This window comes from Capricornis sumatraensis, chromosome 8 (assembly GCF_032405125.1).
Source record: "Capricornis sumatraensis isolate serow.1 chromosome 8, serow.2, whole genome shotgun sequence".
Classification (NCBI taxonomy): Eukaryota; Metazoa; Chordata; class Mammalia; order Artiodactyla; family Bovidae; genus Capricornis; species Capricornis sumatraensis.
Genome location: NC_091076.1, coordinates 74,975,679 through 75,002,073, shown reverse-complemented (window position 1 = coordinate 75,002,073; position 26,395 = coordinate 74,975,679). Strand labels below are relative to the sequence as shown.

General features: G+C 44.6%; 1 protein-coding gene across 1 annotated transcript in view; it reads left to right on the top strand.

Annotated features, from left to right (window-relative positions):
• ZZEF1 (zinc finger ZZ-type and EF-hand domain containing 1) overlaps nt 1–26,395 on the top strand; it is a 93,342-nt gene that overhangs the window by 48,353 nt on the left and 18,594 nt on the right. The window contains exons 26-43 of the mRNA XM_068976732.1: nt 803–1,043; nt 3,934–4,013; nt 6,492–6,585; nt 7,567–8,035; nt 8,660–8,824; nt 9,271–9,390; nt 10,089–10,250; nt 12,065–12,194; nt 13,867–14,005; nt 15,885–16,050; nt 16,637–16,899; nt 18,022–18,176; nt 20,177–20,327; nt 21,741–21,880; nt 22,229–22,506; nt 23,301–23,475; nt 23,989–24,121; nt 26,100–26,299. Of these exons, the coding sequence (XP_068832833.1) occupies nt 803–1,043; nt 3,934–4,013; nt 6,492–6,585; nt 7,567–8,035; nt 8,660–8,824; nt 9,271–9,390; nt 10,089–10,250; nt 12,065–12,194; nt 13,867–14,005; nt 15,885–16,050; nt 16,637–16,899; nt 18,022–18,176; nt 20,177–20,327; nt 21,741–21,880; nt 22,229–22,506; nt 23,301–23,475; nt 23,989–24,121; nt 26,100–26,299 (3,261 nt within the window). The remainder of the gene's footprint in view (nt 1–802; nt 1,044–3,933; nt 4,014–6,491; nt 6,586–7,566; nt 8,036–8,659; nt 8,825–9,270; nt 9,391–10,088; nt 10,251–12,064; nt 12,195–13,866; nt 14,006–15,884; nt 16,051–16,636; nt 16,900–18,021; nt 18,177–20,176; nt 20,328–21,740; nt 21,881–22,228; nt 22,507–23,300; nt 23,476–23,988; nt 24,122–26,099; nt 26,300–26,395) is intronic.

Here is a 26,395-nt window from a genome sequence, read left to right as displayed (position 1 = left end):
CTCGCAGGCGTAACCCGCTGCGACCTAGCATCACCTTTACCCCCACCTTGTTCTCCCCTTTCCTTCCAGTCAGCTGCAAGCCCTGTGGATTCTTCCTTGAGATCTCTTTCCGTCTCCTCTGTCTCCATCTTTATCCAGGCCCTCATCTTGCACTTGCATTGTTACATTGGTACCTACCAAGTTTGTTTGTTTTTTTTTAAATCACTGCATTATCTTGTCATTCCACTGCCAAGCACCATTAATGGCTCCCCGTTGCCCACAGGGTGAAGTCTAAACTCCTCAGTGTGACAGTCAAGGCTCTCTACAGTCTCCTTTCACCTTACCTATCTGACTCTAGTTCCCACCACTCCCCAGCTGAGACTTCAGGCCAGGTCAGTCTCCCCACTGGCTCTTAACTTCTGCTAACGGTTGTGTTCCTCAGGGCCAAACCTGCCCAGTCTTCAGGGTCCAGACCAAAGCCCATCCCCTCCAGAAGGCTTTTCTTAATTACTTTAACCTGCCAGGAGCTCTCTCCTGTGAATTCTCAGCATTGGTGTCCCTTCTAGGCATTTGGCACTCGATAATCTCTATGCTTTATGGTAGTGGTAGTTTAAATGCTTTTTAACGTTTTATTTATGTTTACTTTTTTTTTTTTAATAACCCGTGTGTCTGTCTGATCTCCCCCAAATAGACTGAAACTTCCTGAGAGTATGCACTGTGTTTTATACTTCTGCTTTGGCCTAGTAGTTGTTCAGTAAACTTAGTTTTTTTTTTTTAATGAATATGTTAAACATGATGGTTTTTCTTGTTTTATTGTTCCCAGGTTAAGAACATCCCTGATGATCCCTGCCATCAATTTCTTCTTGACTTTGCACAGTCAGATCCTGCCCAGAACTTCTGTGGGCCATATTCAGAACTTTTCAAAGGATTCATACAGGCATGTAGAAAACAGGCCCCAAAGACAGATATAGTTGCTGGTTCCACTATTGATCAAGCTGTGAACGCCACCTTTGCTGCTCTGGTGTATCGCACTCCAGACTTATATGAGAAGCTGCAAAAATATGGTAACTTATACTACAGGGAATATTTTTGATCTGAAGGCCAATTGCTAAGTTTTAAGAAAGCGTTTCTTAAGTGAAAGTTTTAAAATACTTTGGAACATAAACATCCTTCTACAACTATAGACTTCATCTTGTCACTCCTACTGTGCCAATCAAGAGATTCGTGACCAATTTATAGTCAGCAGATTGCAATATATAGCAAGTAGCCTTGGGTTTCCTCATCAACAGGTAATTTATCTTTATCCGGAATTCTCATGGAAGACTGCTGAGAAGTTTAATGGAAAGAAAACTTAACTTGGGTTGTAGTTCCAGCTCACAAACTAGAAGTTGTGCAGCTTCAGATTAATCAGATAACCTTTCTGCACCCGAGTATCCTTATCTGTAAAGTTTAGAGTTGATAAGCTCTAACATGTGAAGAAATTCCAGTCAAAACCAAAGATGTTTTGATTATTGAATGTGTACTAACCAAGGAGGAAAAATGCAGGTATTAACTCTTATCTTTAGACTTGCGGCTTCTTGGTAGCATGTTCCCTGCTCAGCTTCCTTTGTCAGTAGCACGCTCCTTGCCATTGCTTTCCCTCACGTCCCCTAGGCATACCATCTCTGTGTATTTACAGTAAGTATAGACTAGAGCCTTAACAGGAACCACAAAGAGGGAGGGTCTCTCCCTACTCATAATCTTTCAGGGGAAAAACATTTCAAACCCAGTGTAAAGACAGGGTATGGCTGTCCCAAGCACTTTGGCAGGATGTCTGTTCTTTCCATGGTGCCAATGAAATTAGCAGAAACAAATGCTTCCTTCCTTAGAGTAAGTAGTTAATTGATTATTGTTCTAAGTATTATTATTACTACTAAGGATATTATTAGCACTGCTACCTTTATTGCTTAGTTCTTTGTGTCTCACATTGCAGAGTTTATTTCCTGAGGTCTAAAACATCTCAATTACTCGCTCAAACCTTAATATTTCCTTTAAGAAGCTGCTCAAATAAATAAAATTATGCTGAAGCATGAGTGACATAAGGAAACAGCTGTCACACAGAAGAGCGTTATCTCTGCTATGGGATGGGGGTGAACTGACATCATCATGGTTTTGGGAAAAAAAAATTCAGTATATGTTCTCATAGTCAAATTGTAGTAAGAGAACTTGACAATCTTTGTTACCTGTGCAAGCTGTCAGTGGAAGGATAAAAGCCTTGTGAGTAAAAAGCTGAGATACAGAAGGTTTCCGGCTGGGGGAGAGGTCCCCCAGCTCTTTTTCCAATCATGTTCATACCTATCTGCTCTTGAGATACACACAATCAAGTGTGGGAATAAGAACTATTTCACCGTGTACAAGTTGTTTCTAGAATACCTGCCGCTGTTGCTTTGAAGGAGGCACAATTGGTCCCAGTCCTTTCTGTCCCTGCCTCTAAGGGCCTATTTGTGGATTCTTGAAGACTGATCTACTTTGAGAGTGGTCCTTGTCTCGCTAACTTGCTTATCTTTGTCTAAAAAATTGTCACCTTTTTGAGTTAGAAATGTATGGGAATTTTTCAGCTAGACTGTAAGCTGTTTGAGGGCAGGGGCCATGTTTGTTTTTCTTAGCATCGCATTCCCAGTACCTGATGTAGAGCCTGGCACATTCTAGATGTTCAGAAAATTCATTGCATCAACATTGGGTCAACAGAGAGTGTCACCCTGTTCTCGTATAGTATCCTTCGCTATTTATTTGTTTTAATATTTATTTATTTGGCTGCGCCAGGTCTTAGTTGCAGCATGCAGGATCTTCAGTTGCAACGTGCGAACTCTTAGTTGCGGCATGTGGAATCTAGTTCCCCAACCAGGCTCAAACCTGGGCTCCCTGCATTGGGAGCGTGGAGTCTTGGCCACTGGACCACCAGGGAAGTCCCTCCTTTGCTTTTAAGATGAAGAGAAAGGACAGGCTTCATAGGATTTATTACCAAAAAAATAAATAAATAAAAGTAAAAAAAATTTTTTCTAATTATAAAAATTATACCTATTCATGTAGAAACTTACAAAGTATAGAAAAGCTTAAAGTAATTATCAACTGTAATTTCACCACTTCAAGAACATTTTTCTTTGTATCTACCTGGCTTTTTAGTTATATGTATATATACGTGTATGTACATATCATGTTTTTATATATATGCTTGTATATTTTACTTTATTTTTGAAATTGTTGGTTTATTTTATTCTGTCTGCTCTGAATCTTCATTGCTTCATGCAGGGTTTCTCTAGTTGTGGCAGTTAGGGGCTACTCTTAGTTGTGGTGCAAGGGTTTCTCATTGCAGTGGCTTTTCTTTCTATGGAGCCACAGGCTCTAGGGCTCATGGTCTTCAGTAGCTGCAGCACATGGGCTCAGTAGTTGTGGCTTACCGGCTCTGGAGCATGGGCTCCGGCTTAGTCGCTCCACACCATGTGGAATCTTCCCAGACCAGGGATCAAACGCGTGTCTCCTGAGTTGGCAGACAGATTCTTATCCACCGCACCACCAGGGAAGTCCTGTATACTCTTTTTAAATAATATAATTTTGTATATACTGTTTCATAACTGACCTTTTTCACTTAATATATACTCTGAATTTTTTTTCATGTTAATAATTATTTCTTACTTTTAATAATTTTTATTTTGCTTTTACTATATTTTATATTTTACCTTAATAGTATATCCATTTCAGATGCTGCTCATTTGAAAAAAAGTTTGAAGTAACATAGAGAACCCATTACAGGTGTTTGTAGTTTACTGATGGTTTTTCCCCCCAGTCCTCTCTTATCACAGACAATGTGCAAGTGTCAGGGGAAGAGGTTTCCTGTGCAGAGATTGGGAAGTGACTTTGGGCTTAATGTTGCAGTAGTGAATTGTGTTAACTGAATGTAACCTCTCCTTTCCCCAGTAAACAGCGGGGGCAAGACAGCCTTGAGTGAGGAGTTTGCACAGGTGTATTCCTTGGCTGACGGAATTCGAATATGGATGGTAAGATGTTCTTTTGTGATTTTTATATATTTTGAGTTTTTCTACCATATCTTTGAATTAAGGTAAGTAGCTCTCTTCTCAAGAATATAACTTTAGGAATGTTTTTCAGAACTGAAAGTTCAGTGATGGAAATGGATAAATGATAAAAAATAATTTAGGGCCCTTGAAATCATAATTTGGTAAAGTTAGATTGTCAGAGTACACAGGAGTCAGTTGAGCCCCCCTTACTTGCCTTCTTCTGTAACCCAAAGGCTGCTTGGTGGAACCTAACCTGGTAGATGAGGAGAAAAAGCATTGCGTTTGATTCTGGGCAACCAATGATGGTTTTAGGCAGAGAGGAGGGCTTTCTCAAAGGAGAGGGCCTTCTGCATTTTGGAAGAGTGATTCTGCAGCATTCTTTGTGACAGCAATAAACTTGGGAGAGCAAGACAGCCATTCGTAGGGGATATTATATTACCATACTGTACCATATTACAGTGAACGTAAATGAAGCAGAGCTGCCTTTATTAACAGGGATGGCGCTCACAAGTGTGATGATGAGCAAAACACAGCAAGCTGTAGAAGGCATAGGTAGGGTATTCCTCAAATAAAACTTAAACATAAGCCAGATCTCTCTGTCATGTACATAAATACATAGTAAAATTACACAAATGCCTGGAAAGGATAACAAGTAAAGGAGAATTCTTTTTATTTCTTAGGTGTGGAGATGAGTAGGTAGTACTATTTATATATATTTACAACCATCTTAAATATTGTATAATAATTGAGAAAGCAATCTTCAAAAGAGTAGAGGGTGGATAATAAGATTGAAAGCAGGAGGGGACTTCCCTGGTGGTCCAGCGGGTTAGACTCTGTGCTTCTATTGCAAGGGGCATGGGTTCAATCCCTGGTTGGCGGACTAGAGTCTCACATGCTGTGAGGCCAAGAAATAAAAAAAGAAAAGAAAAAGCTTGAATGCAGGAGACTTGTTGTGATAATTAAATGAGGATGGCTTCTGCTACTTGGGAGGTAAGATAATTAGACTGTGTGATTGATGGGTATGGTGGAAAGGCAGATAGGATTTAGGACTGTACTCGTTTCCTGGTGGGGGTGACTTGGTGAGTGGGAAAAGTATTAACCAGAGTAGGAAGAATGGTCTTGGATCTGGGAGTGGGGAGCTAAGTTCAGTTTGGGACATGTTAAGTATGAGGACACCTAGGTTATCTAAGATATCTAGCTGGAGAATTTAATAAATATGAAAGAATATACATCTTAAGGCAGAGGTAAGAATGACTTCAAATCATTGGTAATAGTTTTTAAAATATATATTTGCATTTTTCTAGGAACAGACAGCCTTGGACAAAGTCCCCGATGATGAGAACATAGTTGGTCCTCAGTGTAGACTAGATAGATAGGTGGAGACCTGGATGAACAGGATCTCTCAAAAGAAACTTAAAGATAGCATCATCAGAATGGTGGGAAGAGAATCAGTGTACTGACAGTGTATTGACAGAGAACCCAAGGCAATTGTTCAGTCATTCAGTCATGTCCAACTCTTGGCGATCCCATGGACTACAGCCCGCTAGGCTTCCCTGCCCTTAACTCTCTCACGGATTTTGCTCAGACTCATGTCCATTGAGTCAGTGATGTCATCCAACCATCTCATCCTCTGTCGCCCCCTTCTCCTCCCGCAGTTAAAGAAACTGTGTCTGATAAAGTCAACTCCCTCCCACAGACAGCCGAAGTGAAAAGGGTTTGGGAGCTGGGATAAAGCATATCGTAGACTATGCTCCTGGTTCAGCACAGGACAGACTGCCGGTGACTGGACAAGATGCCAGCCTTCTCTCTGAAGACCCTGGTCTCCATGCATCATTGGTCTTCTTTCTGCCTGGGCTGTCAGCACTGTGGCCCACACTGTGACCGTCGCCTGTGCTGGCGCCAGAAGCACCATTCTTTGCCCAGCAGTCTTAGCATCACTTAGAGGCAGCCTCACCTTCAGAGCAGGCTAGAGATCAAGCTTTATTTCAACCTCTGCTGCAAACTGGATGTGTGATTTTTGGCCACACCACACAGCTTGTGGGATCTTAGTTCCCCAACCAGGGATCAAACCCATGCCACTTACAGTGGAAACACAGTGTCCTAAAGGCTAGTCCTAACCAAGACCTCACTTCTTTATTAGTAGGTTAGCTTTAGGTAAGGGCCCCTCCATCTCCAGCGTTCTAGAATTTTTTTTAAAGAATAGGATCATGGTTACAAATCCCTCCCATATAACACATAGTTGAAAAGGAGGTAGTTTTGCAGATAGACCTTTAAGCAGCTTCAAATTCTGGATTATTTCTAGGACAAATGAAAGCAGTTCGGTCCTGTGTCCTCACCATAGGGCTATAAAGTTCTCTGGGATCTCAACACTGTGTGCTTTTGAAGTGTTAATAGTTTGCTGTGGCTGCTCTTCCTGCCCTGTCTGGACAACGTAACAATGTGGCTCAAACCCTCCCCCAGTTAGAGATGAAGCAGAAGTCCCTGATGAACCTGGGGAGTGAGGCAGAAGATCAGCGCGGGCCAGAAGCTGCTGAGGCGAACCCCGAGAGCCTGGGTGAGTGCCGGCTGCAGCTGTCGTCTATCTCTGGGCCTTCCGTTCCCATTTCATAGGAAACCAGCGACCCATCTTCTGGGTTAGTTTAGTTGAAGCTGTGTTTACCTAGAGAAGGTAACACAGGCACTAAAGGTCTTTTCCAAGAACATGTCACAAATAGGGAAGTGCCAGTTGTTAATTGTTCATTGTGTGTGTGCATCAGTTGCTCAGTTGTGTCCAACTCTTTGAGACCCCATGGACTGTAGCCCACCAGACTCCTCTGTCCATGGCATTCTCCAGGTGAGAATACTGGAATGGGTCGCCATTCTCTTCTCCAGGGGGTTTTCCCACCCCAGGGATCGAACTGGGGGCTCCTTCATTGCAGGCAGATTCCTTACCATCTGAGCCACCAGGGAAGCCCAGTTGTTCATTAGTATGATCCACATGGAGCCTTTTTTAAAAATACCTCTCTTAGGAGGCACCAAGTGCTTTATGAGCTACAGCTCATTATGTTTTTCAAAAAGTGTGCGTTTCTTGGTAATGTTGTTGCTTAAAACTCTTTTTAGTGAAATACATTGAAGATTTTGCAGAGGAAATAATGTGATGCCTGGGATCTGCTTGGAAATAACCCAGGGGGTTGTGGCGGGTCAGGGGGGTGGGGGTGGTGGTATTAGGAAAGACTGTCCTTGAATTGATAGCTGTTAAATCTGGGTGAGGGGTACATGGAGGACTTCTTATATTATTCTCTCTATATTATATTAATATGTGTGAAAATATACACAATAAAACTTTAAGTGTGCTGATAGTGTTAGATTTTGACGTGTATAATGAGAGAAAATATGATTCTCTTCTCTCGATAGACATGTACATCCCTGTATTATTGGAGGTATTTCCTGTCCTAAATTGTAGACTTTAAGTAGATTATTTTCAGTTCCAAAGTAGGCAACAAGTTTCATTTGGACTTTTTTTTTTTCATTCTCCTATTGCTTTTTTCGCATTCAGCGAAAGAGTGTTATCAGAAGAGTCTTCTACTATTGACATTTTTGCCCACGGGTGGAGGGTCCAAAGAAAGCTGTGACAAGTCGGTGGCCGTGGATGACACAGATCACCTGCAGCCACTGGACAAGCGCCAGAGAACAAGCTCTGTGGTGGAAGAGCATTTCCAAGCCTCGGTGTCACCCACGGAAGCAGCGCCCCCTACTGCGGGAGACCGGAGCCCTGGCCCGGACGTGCAGCCCACGCTGGCCCCCAGCAGTGGCCCTCCTGCCTTGGAAGTGTCCTCCGTCCCAGCAGAGGAGCCCTCGTCACCTTCCACTCCCACCCGGCGGCCTCCCTTCACCCGGGGGCGACTCCGGCTGCTCTCCTTCCGCTCGATGGAGGAAGCCAGACTGGCGCCCACTGTGAAAGAGAAGTACCCCGTGCTGAAGGACCTCATGGACTTCATTAAAGATCAGTCACTCTCCCACGAGAGGTGAGCACCTTCTCTTTTCACCTGCAGGTATCCAGTTTCATCAAAGACTCGAAGTTCATGTTATTCATAAAAATGAGCAAATACTAACTACTTGGAGGACAGACCAAGATTTGTCTTAGAATCTTCAAGAAAAAAGCTTTTTAAAACAAAAAAAAGAGGTATTTTTTTCACTTGAGATTTGTACATTATGCTGTATGTAAATTATATCTCAGTAAGGTACTGTTTGGATTAAAGAAACATTTGGTAGCCGCCAAAATAAATCTGTCTTATTTTAACCCTGGGAGAAATTTTGGATTTGATGTTTTCTGACAACATTACTTGTCAGTGAGCCTACACCTCTGGAAGTGTTGCATGTTTTAATTTCCTGTCTGAAGTTAGTCCTGTTTAGCACAGAGGCAAAGTTCCTTTTTAATCAATTAATTGTTTAACGTGAGTCATTGGGCTTCCAAACAGTGAGGTGATATGTAATGTTGCTGAGTAATGACTAAAAGTAGCAAACAAGATACCTCACAATAGTATTTCCTTTTTACTAATATGGCCTCAGAACTCTGGGCGGGGGTCTGTTTTCTTTCTGCCCCAGCTTGCGAGTGTTCTGGGTGTTCCTGACTTGAGTTCTGTCTCCAGTGTTGTAAAGGTTCTCTCCTTGAGGAAGGCCCAAGCCTGGAGCATCCTCGAGGTGCTGAGGATCATCCAGTGTTGTACGGAGTCCCTTGGCCAGCCTCACTGCTTCCACCCACCTTACATCCTTTTCCTGTTGGAACTCCTCACCTGCCAGAAAGAGTTTACCAAGTAAGTCCAAAGTACGAGGGACCGAACCCATGTCTCCTGCTTTGGCAGGCAGGTTCTTTACCACTGAGTCACGTGGAAAGCCCTGAACTGCTTCTTTCACACCCAAGTAAATATGGCAAGAAAATGGAGATAAGAGGAGAGGATTACATTTGTAAAGAATACTTCACATAGTACCAGGCACTCTGGTAGTGGTGGGAAGGGTGGTTTTTATATTAATAAGGAAAGATTAATAATAGTCATCGCCATACTCCTAGTGGGTGGCCTTCTTGACACAAGCAGATGAGTCATTGCTGTTTTGTCTGCTCACTTTCTGCACTTGTTATATTTACTTAAGTTTCTCCACCACTTCGTTAGCTTGCTTCTTCTTCGCTTTTTTCGTGTAAGGAATATGATTATTAAGTAAATGTTTTGGCCATTAAGTGACTGGTCATGTCTTCTGTTTCTAGTTATTTTGGACACCTGGAAGGCTGTGGCGCAGATCTACACAAAGAAATTCGAGACACTTACTATCAGTTTGTTCTGTTTTTGGTCAAAGCAGTCAAAGGATTCAATAGCAAAAATGACAGGTATAGAGAGTTTAATATGATTTCTGGAGAAAAATCATTCCCTTTTTTTCTGACTTTTAAAGAAATGCATGTCTAATGTTAAAAATATAGAAAAGCACAAAGAGTAAAATAAAAATAACCCCTAATCTTGCCATCTAGAGCTAGTTGCTAATGTTAACTTATCAGTATATTTTCTCCTAGCCTTTTTTCTCTATGGTATATACAGTTTTTTAAAGCAGATGGGTCTTGGTTCATCTAAGAATCTGTAACCCATTATCTCAGTTTTAAAAACTTGAAAGCCACCCCCGAGTCTCCTCCATAGTAAGTGGTGCAGACATAACCTCAAATCAGATGGCTCTTCTCTGCGCCTGAGCGGCATGACCCGGGCTTGTTGTGGCTGGCCCTGATCTTGCTGTTGATCAGAGCTGAGTTTTGTTACTCAGGCCTTTCCTGTAAAATGTCTCCCGTGGTAGTCCTGGCAGGGTGGAAACCTTGCTACTTGATCCTTTCAGAACTCTTTTGCTCAAGATGTTCTTTGAAGAGGGTTTGTATGGAGTCTGAGAAATTTGGTAAGATATCGTAAGGAACCCAAACCAGCAGTCTGGGGTTCCCTTCGGCTTTCCACTGACGGACATACCCCGTCTCTGACTGCCACTGTCTCTGTCATCCCCATGGGTGATGGGCAGCTTTGGTAACTCTCACCTTCACGGCCTCTTCAGGTCCTTGCTGCCTGCCCTGTCCTGCATCCAGACGGCCCTGCTGCACCTTTTGGACATGGGCTGGGAACCCAGTGATCTCACCTTCTTTGTTGACATTCAGTTACCAGATCTCCTCATGAAAATGTCGCAGGAAAACATAAGTGCCCATGACAGTGTGATCAGGTAAGGACACAATCTGCAGTCTGCCGTCTCTTCAGGCGCTCCTGGAGGTCAGGGGTCGTAGCAGTAGCACAGGGGTTAGAGCTCAGGCCTGAAGCTAGGCTCTCTGAGGGGTATCCTGGCATTGCCACGCCCTCACTGGATGGCCTCGGACAACTGTTTAAACTCCTTTGTACTTCAGTTTCCTCATCTTTAGAACTGGAGGTAATCACAGTATCTACCTTATAGGATTGCTGTGAAGAATGAAAGAGTTCTCCTCAGTGTTCAGCATGGTGTCTGGGGCATGGTGATGTGTATAAGTTGGTAGCAGTGGTGCTGTGAATTCAGCATGAGGAACCTCCTTGTTTGTGGAGATCCTCAGAGCTTGTTGAATTGAAGAATCCTTTGCTGTAGTTTTTTGTTCTGTGTGTGTGATTTCCAGCCACTATAACCTCTTGTACATTGTAAGAACTTAAGGTATAAGGGGAAAAAATAGTAACAAAGGTTTTTTGGGTGTTTTTCCTTTCCACTTATTCTTTTATATTATTATTACTTTTAAAAATATTTTTTTGACTGTATCAGGTCTTAGTTGCAGCACACGGGATCTCCTTTGAAGCAGGCAGGATCTGTCATTGTGGCGTACAGGCTTCTCTGGTTTCAGCTTAGGCTTAGTTGCCCTGTGGGTTGTGGGATCTCAGTTTTGCAACCAGGGATCGAACCTGCATCCTGTGCTTTGGAAGGCGAATTCTTAACCACTGGACCTCCAGAGAAGTTCCTCCTTTCCACCTCTAATGAATGTCTTTCCACCTTACTCAAGTCCACTTACACATTAATCACACATGTCTGTAGAAAGAGGAGAAAGGGGAAAGAAGAGCAAGAGGAGAGAATTAGGAGGAAATGAAAGATCTGAGTCAACACCTATATTCCCTCTCTCAGAAGTAGGAAAAAGCAGATAGAATATAAGTGATCTCCTCATTTACCAAACCTCAGCCATTGTCCTGCTGCCAGAGGGCGCTCTTGGCAGAGGGAGGGGACCCACTATAGGAGGAAGGGGTGGGTGGTCAGCTTTAAGCTATTAGTCTGCTCCTTGTTTCAAGCTTTACCTGCCGCTCCATGAGCCAGTCTTGAGAGCAGGGACTGCACCTTCCCCACCAGTTCCCACGGCCCCTGGCCCAAAGCTCAGTGTGAGTAGCCCCGAAATCAGTTAGTTGGAACATGTCAACAAATGGATGTGTCTCTGTCAGTTCGTAGATGCTTTGCATTTGCTGTCGAGCATATGCTTTTGTATTTAAAATTCCAGTTGCTGAAACAAGCTATTGACTGAAATTATGAAAATCTATACTTTTGCATCTAAGAGGAATCCCTGAGATTATTTGTTAAACCTGAGGAAACTGAGGACCAGGGCCGAGTGCCATGTCCAGGTCTTATAGCAGCCCGCGAGAGAGCTGAGACCCTGGGGTCTCCTGGCTCCCTTCTCATGCTGCTGCCACTCAGGTGTGCTGAGCATGTCCAGTTCAGACCAGTTTTTTGGTGCCTGGCACATCGCAGGTTCACCACAAATGGTTGTTGAGTGGGTTTTTGCCATGAAGGTACAACCTTTCAAGCTGCAATTCCTCACCCATTGTAGTAGGCTCTGGAAGGGCCTCCTCCCTTTTTTATTGGTATGTATCTATCAAACATTTGGCAAACCCTGGAGCTTTGAAAACCAGATTGCCCTCTTGCCCTCAGAAGTCTCTAAGAGTCTTGGGTACTAGACCAGTAGGACAGAGTCTGCTAACCTGCACTTACCTTGATTTTTGGCACAGGCATGCTTTTCTCTGTTTATGTCCTTTTTTCAGCCAATGGAGTGAAGAAGATGAGCTTGCTGATGCCAAGCAGAATTCAGAATGGATGGATGAGTGTCAGGATGGCATGTTTGAGGCCTGGTATGAAAAAATAGCCCAGGAAGATCCAGAGAAGCAGAGGAAAGTAAGATCTCTCAACGAGGGTAATCTGAAGTGATTTGCTGGGAGTTTGGAGATAAAAGTCTGCATTGGGGCGTGCCAGCAGGCTCTCTCCTGAGAGGGCTGCATGGGGCAGTCAGTACCCTAGTGAGTGGCTGTCACTGAGCCTGGTCTTTTAACCCGAAGGTCCTAAATCCTGGCTTGGCCACATCAGGCAGTGGCTCCCTCGCCTAGAACTAGATTCACAGGAAATTGGCTCATGAGGCTGAAGTAAAATAATTAGGTGCCAGTTTATAATTTACAGTGAGAAACAGAATTGCTGAAGGCCCTGGACTCTGGTGTCCTTGGTACATACTTTTCCTGTAGGCAAGCAACACAGGAAGGCACGTTTCAGTCAGAAGGTCGCCTGGTGAGCATGGAAGCCGCATATGTGCGCAGAATCAGCTACCTGATTCCCACACGTCATCAGGCTCAGCCAGCCTGCCACGTCTATCTCCACATTGGGGTTTTACTGTCACTACCACACTACGCCAGGTGTCTGCTGCCTCAGATGCGTGCATTTTCTTAGCTTATATGCCTACTGTGTGCCAGTTACCTAGCTCATGTAGCTTCTCTGTGGTGCTCGGATCGAACACACCACCTTGGCCTTTGTGATTTTTCTCTCTTGTATGTTAACACCTTATTGGGAGCCATTCTCTAGTCCTAAGGTGGCTTGGCATATTTGCTGTATTCTGCTGCTATATGCTGACTCGGTGATTTATGTCCCTTATTTCAGGCCGTAAAGATAAACTGTCCTGTAGGGACCTTGCAATAAAACTGTTTGCTCATGACACGGGGCCCTTAGTCTTTCTCCGGAAAAGTTTTCTCCTAAAGTGCTAGCAAACAGTGCTTCTCTTGCAGGGTTTGCTGTATCTGAACCCGACTCTTGTCCAGCCAAGTACCCAAGCCAGAAATCTGGATGTTGTTCTTGACCCTTGGCTTTCGCTGGCCCCCGTAACCAGCCAGCCCCCAAGGTTCCTCACCTGTGCCTCCTAATACCACTCAGATCTGCCCCCCTTTCACTGTCTCACTTTCTGCCCAGTCCTGCCCTTATCAGCAGTCAGGGGGTTGCTCTAACAGCCTCTGTCAGGGTCAGTCTCTGTGGCTCCAGTCTTGCCCACTCTGATCCATTCTCACTCAGTGACCAGAGGAGCTTTCAGAATGCTCAGATCTGATCATGCTACTCGTCCATCCCAGCCTCTTGCAGTTTAACCTTTCTAACTGTATCCGGTTAGCCTGGCTCCATAGTGCGCTCTACATTCGCAATTATTTCCAAGTGCACAAGCCCCCGGCTTGATCCTTTTGTGGTCTCCCATAGAACTTCCTATTGCTTTTATCCCACGTGCTCATCGCCTTCGTCTCCACCCAGCCGATGCCTGTTTGCCCCTCAGGTCTCACCTGAGTAATTAATTCTTTTTGAGAAACCTCCACGTGCTCTCTCAGCCTCCTGAATTTGGCTGTCCATACATCATACTGTATGCTGTCATCTGTTTGTTTGAGAGAGTTCCCAGCTAGACACTGAGCTCCTTAGTCTCCCAATCTGAGCACCTAGTACAATGCCTGGAGAGTTTTAAGTAGCTGTTGAAGGATGGATTGATGAATGAATAGTGGCCACGTTAAAAGTCTGTTGGTTGACTGTGTTTTATTTCACCTTATAGATGCACATGTTTATTGCTCGCTATTGTGACCTGTTAAATGTGGACATCTCCTGTGATGGGTGTGATGAGATCGCCCCCTGGCATCGCTACCGTTGTCTGCAGTGCAGCGACATGGATCTCTGCAAGACTTGCTTCCTAGGTAAACTTCACGGCCTGAGTGTGCCATCCCCACGAGGAAGAAGCATTTCTGTCTTCTGTGATCTTGTCATTTTTTAACCTTCCACTGTACAGTGACAACACTGCCCAGCAGTGTTCTCTGTCTTGTCGGCAAATATGACCTCACTTCCTCAGCTGAGTGACAAACTCCAGAGCTCTGTTACCTGACAAGCTTCCACCTTCCACCTCGCTGTGTGTAGACACTTGATAAACTCTCAGCACCAGTGAATGTCCATCCAGTTGAGTTTTCAGGAAATGATTTTGCCCTCTGAATCAGGCTGTTTATAGAAGTAAAATACACACAAGCAGACTTCAGAAATTCTTGAATCCTCTCACTTCACAGGTGCTGAGACAAAGCAGGTTGACAGTAGTAAGCGGCTGAGTGCTGTTAGTGTGCATATCGCCTGGCTGTATAAAATACAGCCCCTGTCCCAGAAGCATTTACAGCTGTGGCAGGAGACGGGACCCGCTCATGCAAGGTGTATTCCAGGATAGGAGGGTCTCTGCTGAGTTACAGATGAGCAGTGCACATTATTCTGGGAGAGTTCAGAAGGAGGGAAGGCTGCTGTTGAAGGAAAGCTGGTGGAGGAGGTGGGATGTGAAAGTGAAATCACTCAGTCGTGTCTGACTCTTTGCAACCCCATGGACTATACAGTTGATGGAATTCTCCAGGCCAGAATACTGGAGTGGGTAGCCTTTCCTTCTCCAGGGGATCTTCCCAACCCAAGGATCGAACCCAGGTCTCCAACGCTGTAGGTGGATTCTTTACCAGCTGAGCTACAAGGAAACCCAAGAATACTGGAGTGGGTAGCCTATCACGTCTCCAGTGAATCTTCCCCATCCAGGAATCGAACCGGGGTCTCCTGTATTGCAGGCGAATTCTTTACCAACTGAGCTATGAGGGAAGCCCCTAAGAACGTGAATCAGGCTTTAAAGAAAGTTAATAGTGGAGAGTGTGTCATCCTAAGACTGAGCGAGTCCAGGGCCAGAGGAGTGAGCTTCTGCAGTGTGTTTTGATGGACTTACCAATGTCCACAGCTGAGTGATGGATTGAGACAAGCTGGGCCCAGGTTATGGGATCCAGAGATGCCAGTCTCAGGAATTTGAATGAGTCTACAAACAGAAGGGGAAGTTTTGCCAGCAGGATATTAACATGACCAGAGCTATGCTAGAGGAAGCTGTCCATGTAAGAGCTTCCTTTAGGAAATCACAGTAGTGACAAGGGGATTCGTGCCTGGACTAGGTTTCTGGCCGTGGGAACAGAAGTGGGTCAGAGGTGAGGAACATTCAGCAGAGTGTGTGATGGGGCTTGGAGACCCACCGGACTCAAAGTGAGAAGGAGGCCAGAGCCGTCAGTCTCTTTCATGACTCACTTTCATTCTTTCTCACTCAGTGGGTCTCGGGTTATGGAGTCTCTTTTCATCTGTGATTCGGGAATGAAAAAGTAAAAGCAAATACCTGATAAGTTCTCAGTGCTTGTTAACAAGAATACACCAATAGATGCTTAGGTATGTCTGGGGAGGGTTCATGGAAGATGCCTTACAAATTGGCATGAGGACTTGTGCTGCCAAATGGAGGTCATAATGGGAATTGGTGATCTATTTGATCAGGCTCTACATTGCACTGAAGAAGGGAAGTCAGCCCATGGTACCACTGCTAAGAAGTTTCTGTGCCAAGAGTATCATTTGTATGCTGAGAACCACTGGGCAGAATGCACCAGTCTCTGAAAGATGCCTGTGGTCCCTGACATCCTGAGCGATCTGTTGGGAGCAGCTCTGCTTCTGGGTTTGGTTTGGGTTTGGAAACCAGCCCTTCTCAGAGCCCTTCGCCCAGTCCACCTCACGCTGCTGTGCTTCCCCCAGGTGGAGTGAAGCCTGAGGGCCATGGAGATGACCACGAAATGGTCAACATGGAGTTCACGTGTGACCACTGCCAGGGTTTGATCATAGGCCGGAGGATGCACTGCAATGTATGCGATGACTTTGACCTGTGCTATGGATGCTACGCGGCCAAGAAATACTCCTATGGGTATGTCTCATGTGACCTCCAGCCCAGCAAACTGGTACTCACTTGCTTTTTTTTAAAAAAAATCTTATAAAAAATTTCAAACATACCCACAAGTAAAAAGAGTAGTACAATGAATCTTCATGTCCCCTTTACCCAGACTCAGCAATTAGGAAGATTTTGCTATGTGTGCTTCGATTTTTCTTTTTTACTTCTGCTTTGTTAAAATGTATTTTAAAGCAAATTCCAGACCTTCAGTCATTTCCTTCCTACATACTTCATATCCATCTCAAAAAATTATGGGCATTTCCTCACGTTACCAAAATACTATAAGCGTACCCTGTGAAGCTTCACAAAAAGGAAGTCTTACTTCACTTGGTTTCCATGGACAGTCTTCTAGGGGTTGTGAAATCTTGAAGTGGATTGTGCAGTGTTTGTGTTCATTAATTTCTCTGAAGAGAGGGCTAATACCTATCTTTAAATTTTCAGTAACAGCCTTAGAGGTAACTGATGCCCACCTGTGACCGTGCATGTGGTCCCCTGAGGCCCCATTCTCCTTTTCGGACGCTCACAAGGGCCTTCAGGCCTTAAAAATATCTTGCCTTTGCAGCCACTTGCCTACCCACAGCATCACTGCCCATCCAATGGTGACCATCCGGATCAGCGACCGGCAGAGGCTCATCCAGCCCTACATCCACAACTATTCCTGGCTGCTCTTCGCCGCCCTGGCTCTCTATAGCGCCCACCTGGCTAGCGCTGAGGACGTGGATGGCGAAAAGCTGGACCCGCAGGTCCGCAGCAGCGCCGCCAGCCTGCGGAGCCGGTGCCTACAGCTCGTCGGGGACTGTCTGACGAAGGCTCACCAGGGAAAAGGTAGGTATTCCTTAGGCTTGGAAACCAAACCCAGCCCTAAACTGCTCATGAAGGAACAGCCGCAGCAGAAGTGAAACGCAGTGCTCAGTGTGGAGGTGTCAAAATCCAGTTTTCCACAAGAGATGCTCACCATGGAGTGGAACTTAATTTTATTTATTTAATTAAAAAAAATTTTTTTATATTGTTACTGATTTTTTTTTAATCTTTTGGCAATGGCCCACTGCATGTGGGATCTAGTTCCCTAACCAGGGATTGAGCCTGCACCCCCTTCGTTGGCAACTCAGAGTCTTAACCACTCGACCCACAAGGAGGTCCCCCCGGAACTTAATTTTACATCTGCATATGCATTTGAGAGAAACATTGGCATTAAAGGAGCATTTAGTTTCTCTAAAATATTTCGTGAAGGTGAGAAAAAAAATGAATAATTAAAACTCTTAATGTCTGGGGATAAATTATTTGAATACACCAGACTTAACTTTGCCAAAGCAATTCAGCCTTTTTTAAAATAAACAAGAAAAACAAAAAAACCTGGAGTGCAGAACCACTTCCACACAACTGTGTTCTAAATGAGAGCTATTTATAATGAAATTAGTTTGACTAATAAAATGTCTAAATGACTTGATTTTACTGAGGGGTGCCAAGGAGAAGAATAATGGGAATGTTAAATTCCTGAGACATTTAAATTCCTTCCAGAATAACAGACCAACTCCTGATTCTAGTGAACACGAGGGAGTTAGACGGCTGAAGTAGCGGCGGGTGATACTGGTCCTTCAGATCTGTCTTGTTAACTGTTTGCCAGGGAGAACTTAAAAATAGTTGTATGGGGCTCTATAAAATTTTCATGTTTATGATTTTCTAAACAGGCAGTCCTCTTGTATCTTTTGTCCTGTGTTGTTAATAAAGCACAGGTGTCCCCTGCTATCGAAACTTCTAGTGTCTGAAGTCAGGAGCTGAGTAGATGTGTGGGATGGGGGGAGGGGACTGGACTGAGTACTCTGGTTCAGCTTGTGGAAAAGCTCAGCCATCTCTTTGCATATGGTAGTAAAGTGATTTGTGGCATTTGCAGGGAATAACCCTCTTATAAAACTTTCAACCATCCTCTTTTTTGCTTCCCACGTTTAGGTCTTAAAGCTCTAGCTCTGCTTGGTGTATTGCCAGATGGTGGCTCTCCTCCAGAAAACCAGGCCCTGCCAGTCACCGCGCCCACCCAGACATCAGAGGAGCAGCCAGAGAAGAAAGCTGTGCAGGCTGCCGCGGAGCCGGCCCACACAGGCCCTGCTGGGCACCGCAGTGTGAGTAAGAGTCCTTTCTTGTGCACAGTCACAGGTGATCCCAGAGCTGTCACGTGAGGGAGCGGAGCAGCGACGTGAAGGGTCCAGGTTTGTGACCCAGTTTGCCGGGGTGTGGGTCCCTGTTCTGTCTGACTTTGGGCACATCACCACATCTCTTCAGTTTTCTCATCAGTAAAATGAAGGGAGAATAATAATAGCTATCCCGTAGGGTTGTTGTGAGGATTTACATGCATCACACACACCGAATTAATGTCTAAAGTCCTCAGGGGAGTTTTTGGTGGTCCAGTGGTTAAGAATCCACCCGCCAATGCAGGGGACACGGATTCAGTCCCCGGCTGGGGAACTAGCATCCCACATGCCATGGGACAGCTGAGCCTGTGCACCACAACTAGAGAGAAGCCCTCACGCCACAACTGTAGAATCCATGGGCTCTGGAGCCCCGGTGCCTCAACTCAAGAGAAGTCCGCATGCCAAAACAGAGACCCCCCCAGTACCACAGCTGAGACCCAGCACAGCCAAAAGCAAGTAAATGCACAGAGTGCTTAAAGCAGCATTCATGGTAAGCTCTATCGCTATACACCACTCCTGTTCCCCGCCTCCTGTGGTTTTTATAAGGACTGAGTAAGATTACACACCTAAAGAGGTTGGTTCCTTCCTGGCCCGTGGTGAACACTATATACGTGAAACCACTTTTATATTCAGTTAACAAATAGGTGATCCTAAGTGCTTAGTACTTACCAAGTAGTTTACATAGGTAGTTTATGAGAGTTTACCTGTGCTTGTTGAAGTGGAAGGAAAGCCTTCCTGGGTCCAGATGGAACCTGCGACAGTGACACTGAAGATCGTTTTGTGCAAGAGCAGAGCTTCAGTGACGCTGCCTTCAGAGCCTGAGTCGGTGCCGTCAGCGCCCCGGCGTTGCCTCAGGAGCTGCTGCTGTTTCTGTCCCCTGTCTCTGTCATGAAGGATCCCCGTTGGTGCTTATCTTTCCCTGGGATCCTGTCGTCTTTTAGAGGAGGACAAAAGCAGAGATGGCAAAAGCTTGACAATTCCATTAGCTTCGTTCAGCCAGAAAGCCAGCACAAGGACAGGCGACGTAATAACCCTCAAGCCTGTTTTGACCACAAAACCCCTTCTCCAGGCAGCATTGTTCCCATCCACAGATCGTGGTGGGACAGGGAAAACATCAGCAGGGTCAGGGTAAATCAGCAGTCTTCTCTTCGCCTTTGAGCCTGAGAATAATCGTATCTTCTTGTGAGCCCCCAGCATCTTATAATGTGCCACCAGTCAGCACGGCACTCCTTATGTATCTACTTACTCACTTATTTTTATCAAAATAGACTTGAATTTTTTAATTTAGTGAATTAAAATCCTAGTTTTTACTATGGATTTTGATGCTCAAGTTGTCCCATGTTTGGCCAGTGGAAAGCTCCTTCCAGCTGGCTTTGGTGTCTTTTGCTATGTCTTGATTATTCTTTGAGCACTTCTTTAATTTTTGATACAAAAAGAGGTTTCAGGCTTATCTTAGGCTTTCCCTGCCTAGGGATTGGAATCAGCCTTTTTCTAAGGAACCGCCAGGGCATTCTTTTTATTCCTGAGGTATCCATACCTTTTGAGTCTTCTTAAAGTCAGTAGCTGTGTGCCCGCAGGGTACCCTGCCCCTGGCTCGCTCTCTAAGTCTTCTGTGTGGCAAGTTGCAGTTTCTGTATCTCCTGCCTTGGAAGGTAGATTCTTTTTTTTTTTTTTTTGGCTGTGCTGCGTGGGAGTGGAATCCTGCTTCTCTGACCAAGGATCAAACCCACGCCTCCTGCCCTGGGAATGTGGGAGTGTGGAGTCTTAACCACTGCACTGCCAGGGAAGCCGCTGGAAGGCAGATTCTTAACCACTGGACTACCAAGGAAGTCCTTGGCTAGTGATTTTTTAAATTGTCTGAATGTAAAAAAATTTCTTTCACATAAAAGTTTACTCACTCTCTAATTTGTTTTTAGGGGAAGAGAGATGCTCCTAAGGAATTCAGACCTTTAGATTGCAAACAGAGAAGTAAGGCCAGTGAAGGTATATCACTAAGGAAGGATCCTTCCTGCCTGACTCAAATTTCAGACTCACCTGCAGATGCCTGCACACCTACAGGACTTCCAGGTAAAAACTCTGACAATTACCTTGATCTCTTTCATCTTAAAATGTATACATACCCATCTCTGAGTTATCTCTTACACACAGTTGGTAACTGATGAGCACCCAAGGGTGCATGGTTTCTCAGTTCTGCCTCAGATAGTACTGATACCACTTTGAAAGTCATCTTTGCTTCATCTTGTTTATCTAATTTCCTATCTTGTTTATTTCCTGATTTACTGAGTGCCTTCTGTGTGCCAAGCACTGTGCTAGACTCTGGGGATGAAGCAGGGACCAGGTCAGACAAATGGACGCATAGCTCCTGCCTTCATGAGGCCTGCAGCCTGGGAGGGTTTAAGACAGGGGTACATGTAACTGTAATTTGAGGTGGGATGTGCTTCTGTCCAGAAGAGAGGCCTGAGTGGGTGGTAGCAGTGATGGGGATCCAGCTTGAACAGGTTGTGTCCACTTAAAGCCCTTGTAAAGAAGGCCTGCATGTGACCTCAGAAGTGCTGGGATCTGTTGGGGGGAGGGGCACCCAGGGCAGAAAGGACAAGAGGAGCAAAGCCCCAGAGAGGAAACCCCCAAAGGAATCCAGGGAGAAGTCTGTGGGGCAGGTGTGTAGGGAGGACGGGGAGGGAGTGGGAGCCCTGAAATGGGGAAGTGGAGGGGTGCTTGCACCCTGCAGTGGAGGCCCTGGGCTGCCTGCTGGGAATGGCAGCGAGGTTTGTCAGAGCTGTGTTGCAGGGCGATTGAAGAGCCAGGAGATGGAGGTGCTGTGGACCAAGGAGACTGGCAGCAAACGTCAGCCTCCTCCTTGGGGCGGCTTGGGGAGGCAGGGTCCTTCCCTGGTGCCTGTTCTGTGACAGAGGCAGGGCTGAGCACCCAGCGTCCTGCCCTGTCCCAGAAGGGGCTGATGCTCATCTCTGCAGATCATGACTTAAGTTCAGGAAGCCGTCTGACACTCCATGTCAGTCCAGATCATCAAAACCCACTCTTGTCTGATCCCATCTGAGAATCAGCATCCTGGTCACGTACAGTTGCTTTAGCCATCGGGGATTTATTGAGTTGCTGCTGTGCTTCGGAAACATTTCTAGGTGTTTGTGATACATTACTGGGGAGGGGGGAATCTAGAAGGGAAGTCAAACAATAACCAACCAGTAAAAAAAGGATATGGTGTTTTAAAAGGTAATTAGATGCCATGAGCACAAAAGAGCAGGGAGTGGAGAGGGCAGAGGGGTTTGGGGAGATGGGAGGGCAGGCTCGACATTAAAACAGGGTGATCGGGACAGGCTTCCTTGAGTAAGACTTGTTCAGTAATAGGTTTTTAAAGTCTCAACTTGATGCTGTAGTGGCACAGGGCAGTACAGTGATTTACCTGCCTCTTCATACATGCATGGAACCTGGCAAAATCTGATAGCTTGCTATTTTACAACTCAGATGCTGAAAATTCAGAAGCATCCTCCCAGAAGCCCATTGAGGAAAAGGCAGTTATTCCAAGCCCTGAGCAGGTGTTTGCGGAGTGCTCCCAGAAGAGGATTTTGGGATTACTAGCAGCCATGCTACCTCCCTTAAACTCGGTAAGAGACAAAACGAGAGAGAGAGAGAAAGGAAAAATAAAAGGAGAAAGAGTGCATGAGAGGGTAGTATTATGCATAAAAAAAATTTTTGGAAAGCCATATACTGAAATATTAATTGCGGTCATCTGTATATCCCTGGGATAAGAATATGAATTGGAAGTAAGATTGTAAGATGATGCCTGAGAATGTTTATTTTACAGTCAATTGTACCTAAGCCATTTGTGAAAGACACTGCATAATTCTCCTGGCACCAGGCCAGTTATAAATAATACATGAAGACAGTGGAGTGTTTGGTTGGTGTGGTTACCTAGATGTCTTATTGAACAGATTTTTCTCCTCTCTTAACAGGATCCCACAGTCCCCCTGATAGACCTGGAGCACGTGCTCCCGCTCATGTTCCAGGTCGTCATCTCAAACGCAGGCCACCTGAATGAAACCTACCACCTCACCCTGGGTCTCCTTGGCCAGTTAATCATCCGCCTTTTACCAGCAGAGGTAGATGCTGCCGTGACCAAGGTCCTCTCAGCCAAACACAACTTGTTTGCAGCTGGGGACAGTTCAGTCGTGCCAGACGGCTGGAAGACCACCCACCTGCTCTTTAGCCTGGGGGCTGTGTGTCTGGACAGGTAGCCACCCCCACTCTATCCCTCCTTGGTGTTCATTTCTTTGGGTCATTGATCTGGCTGTTGATTAATTTCAGTGTGCTTCGGTGCTGTCTTTGCCCCTGTATTGTCTAGGGCTCTTCTGTGAGACTAGAATTAGTTTTATTAGCAACATTATCAACTGATATTAAAGCTGTACTTAAAACCCACGTTAGAACAGCTGTTGCCACCTGGGTTCTGTCTGCTGATTCAGCTCTCCAGTGATGTATATTCTGGTTTGTTTTTTCCTGGGAGTAATAGGTGCAGGCTTTGAGGTTGAACAAAATAGATCTGTTTTCATTATAAAAGCAATGCCTTGCACCTTGTCAGTGTGTCTGGTGCTATTTTATCCCCCCTACCCAGCCCTGCCCCTCACCACCCCTTGCAGATCTGTTCCCTGACCAGGGATTGAACCCAGGCCACAGTAGTGAAAACCCAGACTTCTAACCACTAGGCCACCAGGGAACTCCCTGGTGCTTTTTAAAATATATTTCCTTCCAAGCTTCTTTTCTGTGGATGCATATGAGTGTGCATAAGTGCACATGTGTGACCATTTATAGAGATTTTTAAAACCTTAACGATAGACTGAGTATATAAGTACAAATCTTGATTATTTTCCCCCCCACTTATAATTTCTGAAAAGCATCATTGTGGTAGTTTTTAAACTAATCAGTGAATGGCTCGTTGGCATGTTTATGGGTCTGCCTTGGAGTGCGGTGAGCCGGTGCGTTGCATTTGGAGCCTGTGCACCACCACCTGAGGGCGCTCTTGCCTTCCAGCCGCGTGGGCTTGGACTGGGCGTGTTCTATGGCGGAGATCCTGCGGTCGCTCAACAGCGCCCCTCTGTGGCGAGACGTCGTTGCTACCTTCACAGACCACTGCATCAAGCAGCTGCCTTTCCAGCTAAAGCACACCAACATCTTCACACTGCTGGTGCTGGTTGGCTTCCCCCAGGTACACCTCTCTGAAGGCCTGGTCTCCTCTTCCTGTCTTCATCAGACATACCAAAGTCCCTATAGCATATATCCTGCGGAGTTTTTTCTTCCCTTACATAATTTGCTTTTACAGTACTGGTATATTCTCAAGATTTTGGGATGGTTTGTTCAACTTGCATTTTAACAGTTTAGCCATTTGACTCATTTTATTAGCCGGTAGTTGGCTTTGAATAATAGGTAACTAATACCCTATTAATAAGTTACAGAGAACTTCAAAGTATGATTGTTCTTCACTTTGGCCTTCAGCTTGATCTCATTTCTAATTTTCAACTAGTTGGAACAATGGAGACTGTGAAAACATGGCTTCATTCAGCAAGCACTTAAACCAGTTCTGTGCCAGGCCTGTGCCAACCCTGGACTTGTAGAAGGGAAGAATCCTGACCCTGACTGCCTGTTGAAGTCAGCGGCACGAGCCAAAGAGACTGTGTTCTACGTGCTGCTGAGTTTCCTCTTCTTTCTCTGTCGTGCTTAGGTCCTCTGTGTGGGGACCCGCTGTGTGTATATGGATAATGCCAATGAACCACATAATGTGATCATCTTGAAGCACTTTACTGAGAAGAACAGAGCTGTGATCGTCGATGTCAAAACCCGGAAGAGGAAAACAGGTCCCAAGCATAATTATTTTATCTAAGAATCAGAGCAAATTTTCTGTATACACTATAATCAGTTAAAATATCTTTGTTCTTGCCCCTGCACATGGATTAAAAAAAAAACAAACAAATTATAGCTCTCTGAATTTCTTTTTCCTGGAGGAGGGCATGACAACCCATTCCAGTATTCTTACCTGGAGAAACCCTTGGACAGAGGAGCCTTGTGGGCTACAGTCCATGTAGGGTTGCAAAGAGTTGGACACAACTGAAGTGACATGTAACTTCTTTTTCCTCATCTGTGAAATGATGTGGTTGAGTTGGGATCGCTTTGAAGGCTCTTTCTATGTTGTTATGACTCTTTGTTTCGGGATTGGCCAGATGTTTAGATTCTGAATATCTACTTTTTCCATTTGCCAGTATCATTTGTTTTCTAGTGGGTAATTTAAACATATGGTGGCTACAGGAATGTAAAGTAACTTCATCAATAGGACAGTGAAAGTATATCATAAAGTGCCCTTTTGATTTAATTTGCCAAATCCCAAATGATCTGGAGTGTCTTATTATTATGAGCCCTCTTCTGCTCTTGAAATAATCCACTTTATCATTTAGCTTCAGTATTAGGCACTGTCTGTGCTATTTTTGTATACAGTTTGATGTAAAAGTCAAGGTTTATTTTATTTTTTTACATGTGAGTCTCACTGTTCTAGGACCATTCGTTGAACAGACTATTCTTTCTCCATTGAATCATCTTGGTAACTTTGTGAAAATTAATTGACCCATATATCTTGGTGTTTATTTATGGATTTTATTATGTTCCATTAATCTATATATTGTATATTTCTCCTTACTTGAATGCCATATTGTCTTGACTGTTGTTGTTTAGTCTGATTCTTTTGTGACCCCCATGGACTGTAGCCCACCAGGCTCCTTCTGTCCACAGGATTTCCCAGACAAGAATACTAGAGTAGGTTGTCATTTCCTTCTCCAGGAGCTCTTCCTGACCCAGGGATCAAATCTGAGTCTCCTGCATTGGCAGGAGGGTTCTTTACCACTGAGCCACCAGAAGAAAGCCCTTGAGTGTTATAGATTTCTCCTGAGTGTTGAGAGAGAAATCAGGTCTTCCAACTTTGTTGTTATTCTTCAGAATTGTTTTGGCTAGTCTAGTTCCTTTGTCTTTTTGTTTAAATTTTGGGATCAGCTTATCAGTTTCTATTAAAGAACTTGCTAGGGTTTTGATTGACATAACATTGTAGATTCATTTGGGGAGAAATGATGTCTTAACAATACTGAGTCTTTTGATTCAGGAACATGGTACATCTCTCCATCCACTTATGAAACAAATTTAGGTCTTATAAAATGTACATCTTTAGTTTCTCTGAACCTAGCATGGGGTATAAGCTGCCTTCCCTCATTCCTGATTTTGGTAATTTGTGTCTTTTCCTTTTCATTGCATAGACTGCCTAGCCAGAGATTTATCAATTTATTTGATATTTTCCAAGGACTGGCTTTTGGTTTCTTTGATGTTTCCCTGTTATTTCTGATTGCTGTTCCATTAATTTCTATCTTTCCATTATTAATTTGTTTCTTTCTGCTTTGAGTTTAATTTGCTCTTTTTTTCTTTTTCTGGTTTCTTAAGGTGGAAGTCTAAATCAGTGATTTGACTTCGTCTTTGAGAGATAATTTTTCTGGGTAGAAAATTGTGGGCTGAGAGTTTCTTCTTAGCATATTTTAAAGATATTGATCCATTTTCTTCTGGTTTTCATAGTTTCTGCTGTGAAGTCAGCCATAATTCTCTGTTACTCTTCAAAATGTGTCTCTTGGGGAATTCCCTGGCGATCCAGTGGTTGGGACTTGGGGCTTTCCCTACTGTGGACTTGGGTTCAATCCCTGGTCAGAGAACTAGGATCCTATAAACAGTATAGCCAAAATATTAATAAACAAAATGTGTCTCTTTTCTCTGGCTACATTTAAGATTTTTCTCTTAATCCTTCAGTGAAGGACTACCAACTGGTCCAGAAAGGAGGAGGACAGGAAGGCAGTGACTCCCAGGCCCAGCTAAGCCAATACTCTCAGCACTTTGCCTTTATTGCCAGTCACCTTCTGCAAACCAGCATGGACAGCCATTGTCCTGAGGCAGTGGAAGCAACTTGGGTCCTATCCCTGGCCCTCAAAGGATTATATAAAACGCTAAAGGTAATGTTGAGTTTCTTCCATTTGCTAATCAGTCTGGCTGTGATCTAACACCTGCAGGGTATTAACTAGAAGGAAGTATCATCCGATTTCAATGAA